Source organism: Micromys minutus (assembly GCF_963924665.1).
Source record: "Micromys minutus genome assembly, chromosome: 10".
NCBI lineage: Eukaryota > Metazoa > Chordata > Mammalia > Rodentia > Muridae > Micromys > Micromys minutus.
Genome location: NC_137979.1, coordinates 44,995,598 through 45,012,334, shown reverse-complemented (window position 1 = coordinate 45,012,334; position 16,737 = coordinate 44,995,598). Strand labels below are relative to the sequence as shown.

At 37.4% G+C, this 16,737-nt stretch overlaps 1 protein-coding gene across 4 annotated transcripts in view; it reads right to left on the bottom strand.

Annotated features, from left to right (window-relative positions):
• Window positions 1-16,737, bottom strand: part of CDK12 (cyclin dependent kinase 12) — a gene marked incomplete at its 5' end in the record, with an annotated part of 72,636 nt that overhangs the window by 50,164 nt on the left and 5,735 nt on the right. For all 4 annotated transcript variants that reach the window (XR_013975186.1, XR_013975187.1, XM_080923685.1 and 1 more), the window contains 5 exons: window positions 683-872; window positions 4,355-4,525; window positions 6,059-6,198; window positions 7,549-7,725; window positions 15,494-16,369. Coding sequence is in view for 2 of the 4 variants with exons in the window: in XM_080923685.1 (XP_080779811.1) it covers window positions 683-872; window positions 4,355-4,525; window positions 6,059-6,198; window positions 7,549-7,725; window positions 15,494-16,369 (1,554 nt within the window). The remainder of the gene's footprint in view (window positions 1-682; window positions 873-4,354; window positions 4,526-6,058; window positions 6,199-7,548; window positions 7,726-15,493; window positions 16,370-16,737) is intronic.

Genomic DNA, 16,737 nt, shown 5'->3' with positions numbered 1-16,737 from the left:
TTGAAAGGGTTAACTCTACTACTTGATTCAGCTAAACTTTTAGTATTAAAATTTAGGGGCTAGAGAAATGGCTTGGTGGTTAAGAGCTCTTCCAGATCCTGAGATCAATCCCCAACAACCATGCGGTGGCTCACAGGCATCTGATGCCCTCTTCTGGCGTGTCTGAAGACAGTGACAGTGTCTATTTTTTTTTTTTTTTTAAATTGTTTTTAGACAATTTCAGGTAATTCTACCTGGCTGTTTATTCCACCTCAAAATACAACCACCATACTTATTTGTGTGTGTGTGTGCGCGTGTCTGCCCCCCAGGTTGAGTTAAGATCTTCCTCTGAAAGGAAAAAAACTAACAGCCTCAAGTACAACTAAAGAGGCAGACCTTTTTCTTTCCACTAAAGAATACAAAGAACCAGATGTATATTAAGTTTGCTCTGGTAACAATAATATTTATTGACTATATGTTATATTCTTTCATAAATCAATCCCGTAGAGTGTTAGCAATTAAAAAAGTTGTAATTCATATGTTCTTAATTCTAACATTAAATCTGGAAAGATGATAGGAGGTAGAGAAAAAAACACATTGAACATCCATACAGCGAAAAAAAGGTTGTACTGCTCTTAATCCTAATTATCTAGACAAACCAAAAAGGGGAAAAGTGATTAGCCTTATTTGGTTATTATATTACCTGTTATTCAGCAAAATGTTAGAACATTTAATATCCCGATGGAGGAAATTCTTTTTGTGACAGTAATCCAGTCCTTCCATTAGTTGTTTCATGAATGACTTGATATGGTCCTCAGAAAAGTGTACCAAACCTGATTCTAGCAGTCCCATTAAGTCATGGTCCATATATTCAAATACAAGGTAAAAGGCACCTATATAACAAGAAAAAGAAAATTTTAAATTCTGACATAACAATCTTTAAATTTGAATATAATTTGAAGTTAACAATAGTCTCTCTGGAACAATCTCTTAATTTTATAGAAAAAAGGACCTAAATTAGAATAATAAAAAATAATTTCCCTTTCTAATGATACATAATACTACTGTTATGTGAACAATTTACATTCTCAGAGAACTGCCACCATTAATTTATATTACTATACATCATGATCAATGTCTGTTAACAATTACATACCCTGTACCAAATCCAAATCCAATCAGCTACCTATACTAGTTTTTTCTAGTTTTATCTTGTATATAATAACTATGACGATTTGTAATAAATTATGAGTCCTTTTTTAAAAATATTATATATAAGATTTTTGCCAGCATCTGTACACAAGAACCTTGCCTGCTGCCTGCAGAGGTCAAAAGATGGTACAGAATCCTCTGGAACTGGAGTTACAGATGGTTGTAAAATAACACGTGAATTCTGGGAAGCTAATGAGGATATTTAGAGCTATCTCTCTAGCTCTACCCTCCAGGTACCCTCCATACCCTCTTTTTTGAGACAGCCCTGGAACTGACTATGCAGACCAGGTTGGCCTAACAGGTATGGGCTGCAACAGTTCTGAACACAACGCACAAGTCAGTGCCTATAATTGTAGCTCCTGAATATCTGGCACCTTCTGGTCTCAATAGGCACTCACATACATGTGGCATAAACTCAGATTCACACATAAACAAAAATAAGATAAATGGAAAACAATTTAAGTAAAAATAACTTTAAAATGTTGTCAGGATGGCTCAGTGTTTTATCAAAGTACTTGCCTTACAAGCCTCACAATTTGAGTTTCATCCCCAGAGTCCATTGTCAATGAAGAGAACCAACTCCTAAAAATTGTCCTCTAAACTCCACATAAGCATATGATGGTGCTGCTGCTAATAATTTACAAAAATAATTCAGAAGTACAAGTCATTTAATCAAAGCTTCTAAGTTCATAAATAAAAATGAAAGAAGCACACTAAAAATTATAAGCAAGTTGGAATTTATCATACCAATATTTTAAAATTTTATTTATGTATATGAGTTCACTGTCACTTTCTGAAGAAGACACTGGATACCATTATAGATGGTTGTGAGCCACCATGAGGTTGTTGGGAATTGAACTCAGGACCTCTGGAAAAGCAGTCAGTGCTCTTAACCACTGAGTTATCTATTTAACACCTCATACCAATATAATAACATGAAATACTAAACCTATGAGCTGAGGATGTAGCTCACTGGGGAATGTGCTTGCTTAGCATGCCTAAGACTGGGTTTATATGTTTTTGTTTTAAAAGAGGGGTCTCACACTATAGCCCTGGCTGGCCTAGAACCTGGTATGTAGAACAGTATGGCCCTGAAACTACACATGTCTCACAAACACTCAGATTAAAGGCACACACCACAATGCCTTACAAAAACATGGGTTTGAGCCCAATCCCTAGCACCACATAAACAAGTGTGGTAGAGAGATTAAAGGCCATTCTTAGCTAAACAGAGTTAAACAGCCTGGACTATATAAAATCCTGTTCCCAAAACAAAATCCTCTAGGTCTATAATTGAGTTCACTAGTAGCATAAAAACAAGCTCAAACCCAGGGTCTCAATTATACTAGGCAAATATTCCATAACTTAGCCACACTCCCAATATAAGGCAGACAGTCTTAATAAAAACAGTAGGCTTTAAGAACTTTTTCATATTTCCCAAATGGTATGCTCTTTTGGGGGGGAGGGACAGAAAGGGACAGAGAAGGAAAGAGCAAAAGAGAGAAACAGAGACTGGGTAAGTACATGAGCATATGCATGCAAATGATTAAGGACAAAGATACTCTGGCTCATAGGTATACATGGTGTGTGAAGGCTAAAGACCGACTAAGGGTTATCTGCCTTTTCTATCATTCTCTATGTCATTTTTTTGAGGAAGAGTCTCACTAAACTTAGAGCTTACTCTTTTGGCTGGCCAGTGAATCCCAGACATCTACCTTTCTCTGACTAACACAGTGCAGGGTCAAAGGCATGCTCAGCTTCTCCTTGGTACTTGGGCTCTCATGATTGCATGGTGAGCACTTGACCCAGTGAGACATCTCCTTGGCTCCATTACATTTACTTTTTTCTTCATTTTGAGGAAACACAAATGATGAGGGACAGGAGAAGGACACAAGCATTGTTACAGGTTCCCTAATATTTTGAATAGTCCATAGTTTCATAAAAGAAAGACTGCATTAAAAAAGTACTTTGGAGTAGACTAAACTAAGCTAAGACCTGCTAAGAAAAACAGATATGGAATGAAGAGTTGGTTAACAAGAGCACCAGGTATTCAGATCCAAAAGTCATATTACCATTTACTGTAACTTGTACTATTTACTCACAACAGTGATTTTTTTTCCTTAGAGCTAGTGAGATGGCTCAGTTGGTAAGTGCTAGTTTTGTTGTTGCTGTTGCTTTTAAACTGATGACATGTAAAACTAATTAAAAATGTGTGCTTCGAGGTCAGAAAAGGGCTGGAGTTTCTAGTGATTGTAAATTGTCTAATGAACCTTCTGGGAACTGATCTCACATCCTTTACAAGACTATTATTCACTCTCCTATCCATGGAAAACAAATTTTAAAAGGATGAATAAATCAGGCATGCTGGCTCACATGTGTAATCCCAGAACTCAAAACACAGGTGGGATGGAGAAATGGCTAAGTGGTTTGAGAGCACTGTCTGCCTTACCAAAGGATGTAAGTTCAATTGCTACCACCCAAACCAGTCTGACAATCCCATCACCCACATAGTGGCTAAAACCACTTATACCGTAAGTTCCAGGGGATCTGATGCCCACTTCTGATCTCTGTGGCCACTGCATGCATGTGATGTGCATTAAATTGAAAAACAAAACAAAACAAGCAAACAAACAAAAAAAAAACAGCAAAAAAAATCGAAGACTAATGTCAACCTATCCCACAGGCAGAACTAGATAGACATGGTGCTGCATCACTTTAATCACAGCACTTGGAAAGTAGAGGCAAGTAGAAGCTCAATGTCATCTGTATCCACATAGCAAGCTTGAAGCTGACCTGCTACATGAGAGAGTAACCTAAAAAATCCACACAGGTAAACAAGCTAAGAAATGAAAAGTAAAATGATATGGTGGTATATACCTACAATCACAGCATTTGGGGGCTGTTAATCAAAGATGTTCATAAGAAAGAAATTGCAAGACAAGGCTAGAGAGAAGGCTCAGAGTTAAGAGCACTCACTGCTCTTCCAGAGGTCCTGAGTTCAAATCCCAGCAATCACATTGAGTCTCACAACCATCTGTAATGGGATCCAACACCCTCTTCTGGTGTGTCTGAAGACAGCTACAGCATACTCATATACATAAAATAAATAAGTATAAAAAAAAAAAACACAAATGAAATTAGAGTAACAAATTTCTTTATTTACCTTTGTCCTTCTTGAAATCCAGTGCATCTTGTTTGTCTGTGACAATCTCCTTCATGTTTACAACACTTTGATGAACTAACTGACGAAGAATCTTGATTTCTCGGATGGCTGTGATTGGGAAGCCCTCTTTCTCATTGTCTAGCCGAACCTTCTTCAAAGCTACTAGTTCTCCTGTAAAAATACATGCAGACTATCAAGGTCATCAACTTATATTATTTAGTCCTGATTATGAACCACGATTACATGTCCTCACCTTCACAGACTTTTTACATAAAACCTCTAATTCCCTTCTCTTTTTTTAAGGGGCTGAGATTGAATTCAGAACCTATACTAAGCATGGCATCTACCATAGGGCTACACAACCAGTCCTATTCCTATGTTCTCAGTTTTCATACAGATTCATGCTGGTATATAATCTTGTTCTTGGGTCACTGTGATGTTGCACACCTTTAATCCCAGCACTCAGGAGGTAGAGGCAGATGGATCTCTGTGAATTTAAAGCAAGCCTGGTCTACAAACTGAGGTTCAGAACAACCAGAATTGTTAAAAGACAAATCCTGACTTCAAAAACCAAACCAAAGAAAGAAATATAACAATAAATGAATGAATAAATAGATAAATAATCTCATTCTTTTCCTCCCTGGCTATCTCATTTCTAGGACAGCGTCTTGATAAGTAGACTAAGATGTCTCCAAATGCTCAGCTTCTCACATGGAACAAGGGAATAGACTCCCTGCAAGTTGTCATCTGACCTACCAATGTAATGCCCAAAGACAAAAACAGACATATATTTCACTAAATAAATAAAACACAATACACCCCCCCAAGAAAAACACAAAGAAAAATTTCAGCAAGTAATAGAGTTTATTTTACACTACAAAGAAGGCTGGGATTATAATTATCACCTTTTTGATAGAGTGTAGTGGAAATTGTAGGTTCAAATCCCATCAACCAAACACAATACAAAACAAAAAACAAAACCTACCACCAAGTTAAAGCAATAAATATTCAAAATAGTCAAAAAAAAGAGGAAAAAGTAGAGGATTTAGCATTGGGTTTATATTGCTGAAAATCAAACCCAGGACCTCTCGAAAGTACACAACAATTCCTGAACTTTATACCTCTTGTCCAAAAGGAGCTCTCTGGTCATTCATGAAATCACACAACTGTAAACTTAAAGCATTTTCAGGTAGTAGGGGAGACTGACTATCTAAACTGTATGTGGTCACACATAGTTTTGTCAGTAATTCTTGAATAAAAATGTTTATTCAGAATTTACTAGTTTTTGTACTATATTCTAGGAGATATAAGAGGACCAGACATAGGTTACATCCAAAAAGTATGCTATTTTATATAAGAGAGTAGGTATAGGGAGGTCCTGGAGCAAACACATAAAGACATGGCCAAACTATTCGTTTGGACCATTTTTATCTACTGAATAATAAATAGTAAGAGAACAAATTAGAGCCTAAAACTTATTTTAGTAACTCTATTAAAGTATTAGTAATTGTTAGATTATTATTACATTTCTGGCATCAAGAATTCTAGGGAAGGACTGTAGAGATGGCTCAGCAGTTAGGAGCACTGACCGCTCTTCCAGAGGTCCTGAGTTCAAATCCCAGCAACCACATGGTGGCTCACAACCATCTCTAATGAGGTCTGATGCCCTCTTCTTGTGTGTCAGAAAGAATTCTAGGGAAATACCTGTGTCTTTGTCCTTGGCTTTATATACTTGGCCATAGGTTCCTTCTCCAATAATCCCAATAATGTCAAACTTGTCCACACAGCGCTTCCCCCAATCACTTTCTGTTTGTCTTCTTTCTCCATAACGAGGACAACAAATTCTAAAAGGAAAACCAGTAAAACTGTTAATTCTTGCCATTAAATGACTGGCTTTATAAAATCAAGTAATAAAGTAGTACTTTAATCAATGGTTATTATGGAATCCTGGCTTCAAAAGGTAGAACAAGGTAATGGTGGGGCATGTTAAGTATTCATAAAGACATGGATTGCTTTTCAAAAAAAAAATACAGTTAAAAGCTGGCCATGATGGTGTCTCCCTTATTTTTGTCTTGAAACAGGGTCTCACAGTGTAGCTAGCTCTCTGGCTGTTCTGGAACTAACACTGTAGACCAGGCTTATCTTAAACTCAAGAAGTCAACCTGATTCTGCCTCTCAAATGCTGGAATTAAAGACACTGCAACCTCTCGTGAGTTCTAGGCCAGCCAGGGATACAGAATTAAGACTATCTCAACAAGAAAAAAAAAATGTTTTCTATGATGGTTTGAAGAAAAATGGCCCCTTTAGGCTCATATATTTGAGTGCTTAGTGATCATAAGTAGGACTCTTTGATGGATTAGGATTAGAAGGTATAAGCTTGTTGAAAGAAGTATGTCACTGGAGGTGGGTTTTGAGTTTCAAAAGCCCAAACCAGGGCCAGTGTTGCTCCCACTATCTATAGATCAGAATGTAGCGTTCAACTACTGTTCCAATGTCTGTTGCATGTTCCTGCTATGGGAATGAACTAAATCTCTGAAACTGTAAGCCATCCCCCATTTAATTTGGGAATTAAATGGTTTCTTTCCTAAGAGTTGAATTTACCATAGTATCTCTTCATAGCAACAAAAATGTAAATAAGGCAAGTATCCTTCAGAAGAAGACTTTTTTCACATAAAATTGAAATAAAAGATGTATTTATTGGCTCTCACTTCTATGAGTTATGGAAGATATATAAATTTTAGATGTAAAACAAAAGAGAATATTCTTAAATTAAAGACATCCTAAGGACTGGAGAGATGGTTCCAAAATTAAAAGCATTAATTAATTCAGAGTCCTGAGTTCAATTCCCAGCACTACATGGTGGCTCACAACCATCTGTAATGAGTTCTGATGCCCTATTTAGACATGCTGGTGTACATGCAGATAGACCACTTGTATACATAAAATAAATAAATCTTAGAAAGAGAGAGATCTCTAAGTGCTGGTGAGATAGCTCAGCAGGTAAGAGTCATGAACCAGAATTCAATTCCCAGTACCTACAGGGTGGTTTACAACACTGACTTTAACTGTAGTCCCAGGGGATCCAGCCCCCTCTTTTGGTCTCCTGGGACACAAGACATGCATGTTAAGCACAGACATATATGAAGACACCTATGTTCATAAAATAAAAAAATTATACATCCTGTAAAACTTACTTTGGTCTCTTTTTATATGGTTGTTGAGGTGGTGTAATTGCCTTTGGCTCTGGAGAATCTGGTGGAGACGGATCTCCACCTGGTAGCTCAGGCGGAAGAGGCAAGTCTGTGAGTAAGTGGCGAGTCCTCTGTTCCTTCTCTTTCTTTGCAGGCTTTGAAGGAAGCACTTCTTTTGGACTAAATAGAAATTCGAGAATAAAAAAATTATTCAGAAACTATAAAAATAAAGCTTTCAAAAAATATTATAATGCTCAACTATTCAAAAGATTACTAAAATTTTACTTATGGGCGCTAGATGGTTCAGTGGTTAAGAGCAGTGGTAGTTCTTTCAGAAGTCTAGGGCTCAATTTCCATCACCCACATGACAGCTCACAGCTGTCTGTACCTCCAGTCCAAAGGAATCCCACTGCCCTCTTCTGACCTTTTTGGGTACCAGGCATATACATAGTACACAGACATAAATGTAGGCAAAACACTAATACCCATAAAACAACAAATTAAAAAAAAAAAAAAAAGACTAAACAGATAAAACTTGGGAGCTTGGAGACATGACTCAATAGTTGACACTGACTGCTCTTCCAGAGGTCCTGAGTTCAATTCCCAACAACCACATGGTGGCTCACAGCCATCTATAATGAGATCTTCATGTTCTCTACTTTCAAGTGTACATGCAAGGTAAGCATTCATTAAAAATAAATCTTTAAAAAAAAACTCTAAAAGAAAGAACTTGAATGTTTAAAATTAATATTTGTGTTATGTTTTTAATGTAAACTTAATTTTTTAAAAATGTGTACCTGTGCATTGTATACATGTAACGATGACTGTAGAAGCCAGAAGAAAGCATCAGATACCTCGAGACTTGTTACAGATGGGTGTAAATTGCTATGTGGATGCTAAGACTAGATCTCAGGTCCTACAGAGGAGCAGCCAATGCTCTAAACTACGGAGCCACTTCTCCAGCCCATTGTGGTACAAAGTCTTGCCTAGCAGGTCCTACTATCCTGCTAAATACCCAATACCTGGTGAGGAGGGGGCACAAAGGGTCCAAACTTGGCAAGTATAGATAGGCAGGGGATCAGGTATTAAGGGACCATCCACAACTACACAACAAGTTTTAAGGACAATAACTACATGTGATCCCATTTCAGAAATCTAAAACTTAAAACTTCAAAAACTCTCTTTAATGGGGCATCTGACATTCCATTTTCAGATAAAATGTACAAAGGAAGTTCTAAAAGTTATAATGAAGCTCATACAATTCCTGAAACTTACTTTGTAATAAAAGATTTAAATAAAATAGGTAACTAACACTATTTAAAAGACTTAGACAAAACTTAGGAAAAGGAAATACTAAATCAAAGTGTTTTATACCTAAATTAAAAATCAAAACTCCTGAAAAAAATATGTACTTCAGTTGTTTGGGACAGACTACATAATCTATGACCACACAAAATAAAAACTAAAACGGTATAAATTCAAGCAGCAATTTCAGACTTATTAGGCTCTAACAGGACTCACACAACCAGCAAATTATAGTAGTTAGCATAGAAAAAAAAAAGCTTTCTTTTTTGTCTAATTGGAAAACTAGATAAATTTTGGATCATTTTGGTTTTTTTGAGACAAAGTCTCACTATTTATCCCTGGCTGGCCTGGAACTTACAGCAATCTTCCAACCTTAGCCTCCTGTGTAGTGTGATTACAGATATGTGCTATAAAGCCTGACAAATCCAAAATTGAAAAATATATTTATTTTTAAATTGTGTGTGTGTGTATATATATGTATGTATGTGGGCATATGCAAGTAACAGATGCTCAACCAGGTAGAATGTAAGATTCCCGGGGAACTGGAGTGACAGGTTGTAATCCACTGGACATGGGAGCTAGACCTGAACTTGGGTCCTCTGAAAAAGCAGCAAGCAACTCTGCCAATCAATTTCTTCAGCCCCCCCCCAAATTTTTTATTAATATAAATGTCCTGCTTGCATTTATGTCTGTGTACTATATGTAAGCCTGGTGTCTGAGAAAGCAGTGAGTCTTAAAAAAAGAAAGAGAGCTAGGATTTCTCAGTTCTATTCACTAAGGACAAAGAAAACTAAAAGTATCTGAACTCACAATTATCATTTAAGTATTTAAGTTTATTGTTTAGTTTTTTTTCCTCAAAGATTTATTACTTCATGGCTTCAAATATAGTTTATTACCATTGAAAAATGTACATGCTGTCAGGCATGGTAGCACATGCCTTTACTACCAACATTTCAGAGGCAGAGGCAGGAGGACCTCTGAGTTTAAGGCCATGCTATACTGCCGAGCAAGTTCTAGGACAGCCAGGACTAAATACAGAGTCTTCGGGGAAGAAAAGGTGGAGGGGGCATTCTACAGAAAGATTCTGTCTTTAAGGAAGGTTTTAAGAAGGAATGAGTCCAGCTACAGTGCACCTATCATATACATAAAATAAATAAATAAATCTTTAAAAGGGGGGAGGCTAGAAAGATGGTTCAGTGGTTAAGAGCACTAACTGTTTTTCCTGAGTTCAATTCCCAACAAACACATGGTGGTGAACAACCATCTGTAATGGGATCTGATGCCCTCTTCTGGTGTGTCTGAAGACAGCCAGTGTACTCATATACATGAAATAAATAATTCTTTAAAAAAAAATGAAAAGAAAAAGGAATGAGTTTTTGACAGGACAATCACCAGTTGGGGACACAATAATCTGAAGAGGTCAAAATCTTGCTTCAATAAATTTTAATATATTAAAAACCTTAAAAATATAACGAGGACCATAAAAAATCCAATGCTTAACAAACATTATAGCTTTTACTGTAAGGCACTAAATATGCCAAACAGGGAGAGAGCCTGACATAATGAGATATTTATATGCCAAAATAATTACCAGGAAAAATTGATATACAATTCCTTCTTTTCTAATGTTCCTGGTTTCTCAGTCACATTTTTTTTTACAGATCCCCATGTGGTGTTTAGGTTGCTTTAAGTCTGTGTATAAAAAACAGTTGATTCCTATGCCAATTTTAGAATTCTGAAATTTCTGGTAATTAAATTTAAATTAAGCTTGTAGGTACAAATGTAAGTATCTGTCATCTGACTTGTTAGCACATGCCTTTAATCATAGCACACAAGAGGCAGAGAAGCAAGTGGATCTATCAGGTCAGACACTAAATGTCTTTTTTTTTCTTCTTTGAGATAGAGTCTCTCTACATAGCTATGACTGTCCATAACTGTATGGCCCAGTATCTAGGCCAAGAACTCACAGAGATCTGTCTGCCTCTGCCTCTCAAGTACTGGGATTAAAGGAATAAGCCACTTTCCCAGCTGTACTTTCTGTTTTAAGATAGGATTTCATCCTGTACCCTTGCAAGGCTTGGAAGCAGAATAGGCTGGCAGTAAACTTCCTGTAACATTTCTGTTTTAACATACTGAGTGATAAATTTAGAGGCATGTGCCACCATACTTAAAGAGTGTCTCTTGGAGGAAGAAAAGAAATCTCAGTGCTCAGGCTATGAAGCCAGAGGAATTCCATGAGTTCAAGATCAGATGGAGTTGCATATTAAATTCCAGAACAACCTGGACTATTAGTAAACTGGAGGACAGCAAAAGCCATAGTGTCTCAAAACACAAGCAAAGAGGACTGCAAACACAGGGCTAAAAAGATGTATTAAAAGTTTAGAACACTTGTATATGGAGAACTGAGAATGTACATGTTGGCTCACAACCATTCTGTAACTCCAGCTTTTTGGAGATCTGACACCGATGGTCTCCAATGGCACCTACAGTCATGTACATAATACCTTGCCACAAATGTACACATAAAAACTAAATCTTTAAGAAAAAATGGTTTTTTTGGCTTCAGCTATGTTATTGTATGCCACTAATCAAAGCACTCAGGAGGCAGACAGGTGGATCTTTGCTAGTTCCAAGCTAGCTTGGTCTACAAAACAAGCTCCAGGACAGCCAAGCCTACACAAAGAAACACCATCTCAAAAAAACAAAAATGAACAAAACCTTTTTGAATTATCACTAACCAAGTTCATTTACTTCCTCTGTCCTGTTATCAGAATGCTGTTTTATTTATTTTTTTTTCTGGTTATCTTGATTATTTTATTAGTTTATCTGAATACCACATGCAAGTATTGACTGCAGAGGGCAAATCCCCTGGTACTGGAGTGACAGATCGTTGGGAACCATTATGTGAGTGCTGGGGATTGAATGCTGGTCCTTTGAAAGAGCAGCCAGCCTCCCAACTATCTGACCCTAATTCCTTGAGCAATTTTAATTATTCATTTAGTCTAATAACCAATATTAAAAGGGCATAGTAACTCATGTTTATAATCCCAGCATTTGGGAGTCTAGGCCAGCCCTCCAACACTAAGCAATCCCTCTATATCAGCATCCTGAGTGCTGGCATGGCAAGTGGCCACCAAGCCCAATTTAAAGGTATTAGTCAGGGTGTATCTCCATCTCTGTATCTTCTCTTGTATTGTTATGTGTGTCATACATGCACTTACTAGCATAGGCCTCTACACATGTGTACAAGTTGCATGTGTATGCAAGTATGGAAGCCAGAGGTAATTAAAGTTCTTTCTCTAGTTCTGTCAAATTTTAGTTTTTGAGACAGTATCCCTCACTAAACTGACTCTCATCAGACTGCCCAGTTTGGCTGGCCAATAAGCTACAAGGACTGATCTCCTTCTTTCCCTCCCTTTCAAGAAAAGACAAAAATTTTATTTCTATTTCCTACCTTTAATAATTTATGAATAAAAAATAACCAATTATCAAATACTTAAAATAATGACACTGGGTTAGACATAGTGGCCCCCACTTTTAATCCTAGAACTATGAAGTTAGAAGTAGATGGACCCCAACATTCTGGAGGTAGAGTCAGACAGATTGAGGTGTTTCAGGCAAGCAAGGGCTACACAATGAGACCCTGTCACCAAAAAACAAAAATATATAAATACTTAAATAAAACATGAAAACTAGCCTTGGTGATGAATAACTGTAGTCTTAACACGGGAGCAGCTAAAGAAGAAAGATGTCTGAAGGTCACGAGTTCAAAAACAGACTAGATAATAAAATACCTTACCTTAAAAGTAAAACTCTCTCCACCCCCTACCCACTATCCACTTTTACACTAGAACATTTTTAAGACGCATAGAAGGTAGTCTGAAAAAAAAAAAAAAATCTTAAGAATTAAAAAAAAAAAAAAAAACAGGACTAAAGAAATAGCTTAGTTAGTGATATGTTTGCTACCCAAGAAAGGATTTAAATTTGATCTGCAATACCTACATTCAAAAACAAACTTGGTGGCACAGGTTTATAATCTCAGAACCAGGGAGATATAAACATAAAAATCCAAAGGGCTTGAGAGATGGCTAAGTTGTTAAAAGCACTTATTGCTCTTCCAACAAACCACAGTTCCAATTCCTAACAGGTAACATATAACCACCCATTCAAAGGGATCTGCCACCTTCTGGTATACTTACAAATATGCAGGCAAAGTCCTTAAAATAGAGATAAAAATACTTTGGTAGGTTGGTTGGTTTTTTTTTTTGTTTTCGAGATAGGGCTTATCTATGTCATCCTGGCTATCCTAAAACTCACTTTCTACACCAGGCTGGGCTCAAACTCAGAGATCCATCTGCCTCTGTCTCCCAAATGCTGGGAATTAAAGACATGTGGAATAACAACTGACCAGTTACCTTAAAAAAAAGGGACTCCCTATATAGACATGGCTGTCCTGAACTGACTACGAGACCAGTTTCTGCCTAAGTGTTGGAATTAAAGGCCTATCTATACCCAGCTAGATAAAAATATATTTAAAAATTAAAACAAAAGAAAAACAAGATGGATGACTCTTGAATAATACTTAAGGTTGACTTTAGGCCTCCAGTTGCATACACACACACACACACACACACACACAATCATCACCCAAATTTGATGTATCCTAGAAAGTAAACTTTCAATTTAAGATAAGCAGAACTTGTTTTCTTATTTACAAAGAAGTTTATGACAGGAAATGGAACTCATCCCCTAGAAAATGAAAGGGTGGGATCAACAGAAAAACCAGTTAAGACTACACTTTTATACCATAAGCATATCCATTTGGAAGTCAAGTTTGATTAGTATAATCAACAAATTAAAATTTTTCATGTCATTTATGAGATTCATACTTCATGACCTTTTCAGTAACCAATATTCAAGGACCCATTAGAATTAAGCTCTACCTTCCCCATTCTGAGTTATAGTCTAATTAGCAAAGATGCCTCATATTGCCTTTTTTTTTTAAACTACAGGATAAATGATCTTGGGGGGTGGGGTGGGGAGGAGTTTGGAGACAGGGTCTCTTTCTGGCTGGCCTCAAACTTATCCACCTGCCTCTGTCTCTAAAGTGCTGGCAGGATAAATGATTTTTTAAAATTTTATCACTCTATAAATTCTATATAGATATCAAATATTAGGAAAAGAAAACAGAGCTGGCAATATAGCTAAATCAGTAAAGATACTTGCCTTGAAACTCTACTGACCTAAATTCCACTTGAAACCTATGCAAAGAACAAAGAACCGACTCCACAAGATGGCCCTGACTTCTTCCACAAGTACTATATGGAACATGTTTTACACACACACACACACACACACACACACACACACACACACCCATAGCATAAACTTTAAAAAGTCAAATAAAGATATGGGGGAAATGTGGTTATGTAATAACTAAGGTATGAGGGTGTCCTCTAGGCACCGATGCACACATGTGAACACACACACAAATAAAAATAGTACACTTGGGCCTAGAGTGATGGCTCGGAGATTTAGGTTCAAGAGTGCTTATTGTGCTTCCAAAGGACCTGGTTTGTTCCTAGCATTCACATGGCCGCTCACAAACATTTCTAACTCCAATTTCAGTTAGAATCCAATAACCTCTGGCCTAAACTAGCTTCTACATCCATGTGGTACACATATATTCATGAAGGTTTATACACGTACACATAAGGAAAATATCCAAATACAGTAAAGTTGGGGCTAGAGAGATGACTGAGTAATTAAGAGCACTTAGTCTTCTGGAGAACTTAAGTGCAGTTCCTAGCACCCACATGGTAGCTCAGAACCATCCATATTCTTATCCATGGGATTCATCACCACTTCTGACCACATGTTGTCCACACAGATATGTGCAGGCAAAACAGTCATACATGCATGCACACACGAAATAAACCTAAGTTGGGTAGTGGTGGTGCATGCCTTTAATTCTAGCACAGTAAGGACAGCCAGGCAGATCCTATGAGTTCAAGGCCAGTCTGGTCTACAAGGTAAGTTCTAAGCTCTAGCCAGGCTACACAATGAAGCCATGTTTTGATACACTACCCCCCAACCCTCAAAAAAAAAAAAAAAAAATTAAAGTAGATTTACATGAAAAAGATTTATCAGGTTCTAATTTTTAATTCTTATCAGGCACAGTGATGCATGTCTATAATCCTAGCATTCAGGAAGGATTGCTGTGAGTTTAAGGCTACCTGAGACTATACAGTGAACGTAACAAGACCCTATCCCTGACCCCAACCCCAAGAAGTAGTCATCAAGATAATTCAGCAGCTAAAGGGACTTACCACCAAGCCTGATGACTGATACCTGGGATCACAGGACAAAAGAAAATTCACTCCCCCCAAATTCTCCTCTGGCCTTTGCACTAAGACACAGTACACACACTCAAAAGTAAGCACACATGTAATTTTAAAAAAATGAAAGAGAATACCCCACAAAGTTCTATTTTCAAACAATTCAATAATGGACTTTTCCAATAAAAAGCAAAAAGTAATTTTTTATCATAAAAAATAATTAAAAGATAGTCTAATAGGCTCAGAAACTTAAAATATATTATAAATCAGAAGACTGACTTCTTCTATCTTATTATGAAACTTACCTATCAATGTCATCATCTCCAGGTAATAGAGGAGGAAGGGGCAGAGGAGGCAATGTTGAAGTTTTCAAGTGTGGAATAGCAGCTGTTACAGATACTTGAGTCTTCATAGAAACCTGTACAGGGGGCTGAGAATTTGTCTGAGAGGAAAGAGTAGATGTCCGTGGGTGAGGAGAAGAGGGTAAAGTTGAAGTACTTGAAACAGGAACTTGACTAAATGGTGGTTGGGGAGGAGGCAAAGGTGGCTGCAGTGGAACAGCTGGTAGTGGAGGCAAAGGTGGCAAAGGGGGTGTCTGAGGTGGAGGGGTAGTAGATGGTAAAGGAGGTGGAGAAGTTACTGTGGGAAGAGGTGGAAGGGTTTCCTTTTCTGATGTCTCTGTCTCCTTTGAAGTAACAATCACCTCCTTCAGTGCTACAGGTTTGGCGTCCTTTGTTCCCTGTGCCTTCAAATCCTTAAAAGGATGTTTCTGCAAGTTCTCGTCCAACTTTATTTTCCCTGTATCTAAACAATTTTTTACCTCTGTGTTTGAATGCACTACATTTACCAGTTCAATATCTGGGGTAGATTTTTCTGACTTTATACCTCTGGGTAGCTTTTTAGACTCTAAACCTGACTCCTTCACCTCAAGCTTATCTTTTTTAGGCAAAATTATAGGTGAACCCTTGGATTCTTTTCCATCCATTTTTGCTGCTGCTGCAGCAGCTGCTCTTTCCTTCTTTTTTCTACTCAGTTCAGCTCCCAGGCTGGAATTCAACGGAAGCCTGACAGGTGAGATACTGGAATGGCGGCTGCGTGACCCCGATCGCTTCTTTTTACTATGAGAAGATGAGTGTCTTGAATATGGAGGACTTCTACTTCTGGACTTCATGGATTTCCTACTGGAAAAACAAGAAAGGCAGTTTAAAATGCACATTTTACAGAGTTATAAAGAGAACAATAAGCCAACAAAACAGGGTCTAAAACTATAAATTTAATCCCCTTCTGAGTTATCAGTTCTAACAATAAAAAGAAGCATAATGGTACTCCTTTAATCCCAGAACTTGAAAGGCAGGGTCATAAGGATCTCTAAGTTCGGGCTGGAGAGATGGCTCAGTGGTTAAGAACACTGGCTGCTCTTCCAGAGGTCCTGAGTTCAAATCTCAGCAACCACATGGTGACTCATAACCATCTGTAATGGGATCTAATGCCCTCTTCTGGTGTGTTTGAAGACAGCTACAGTCTACTCATATACATTAAACAAATAATA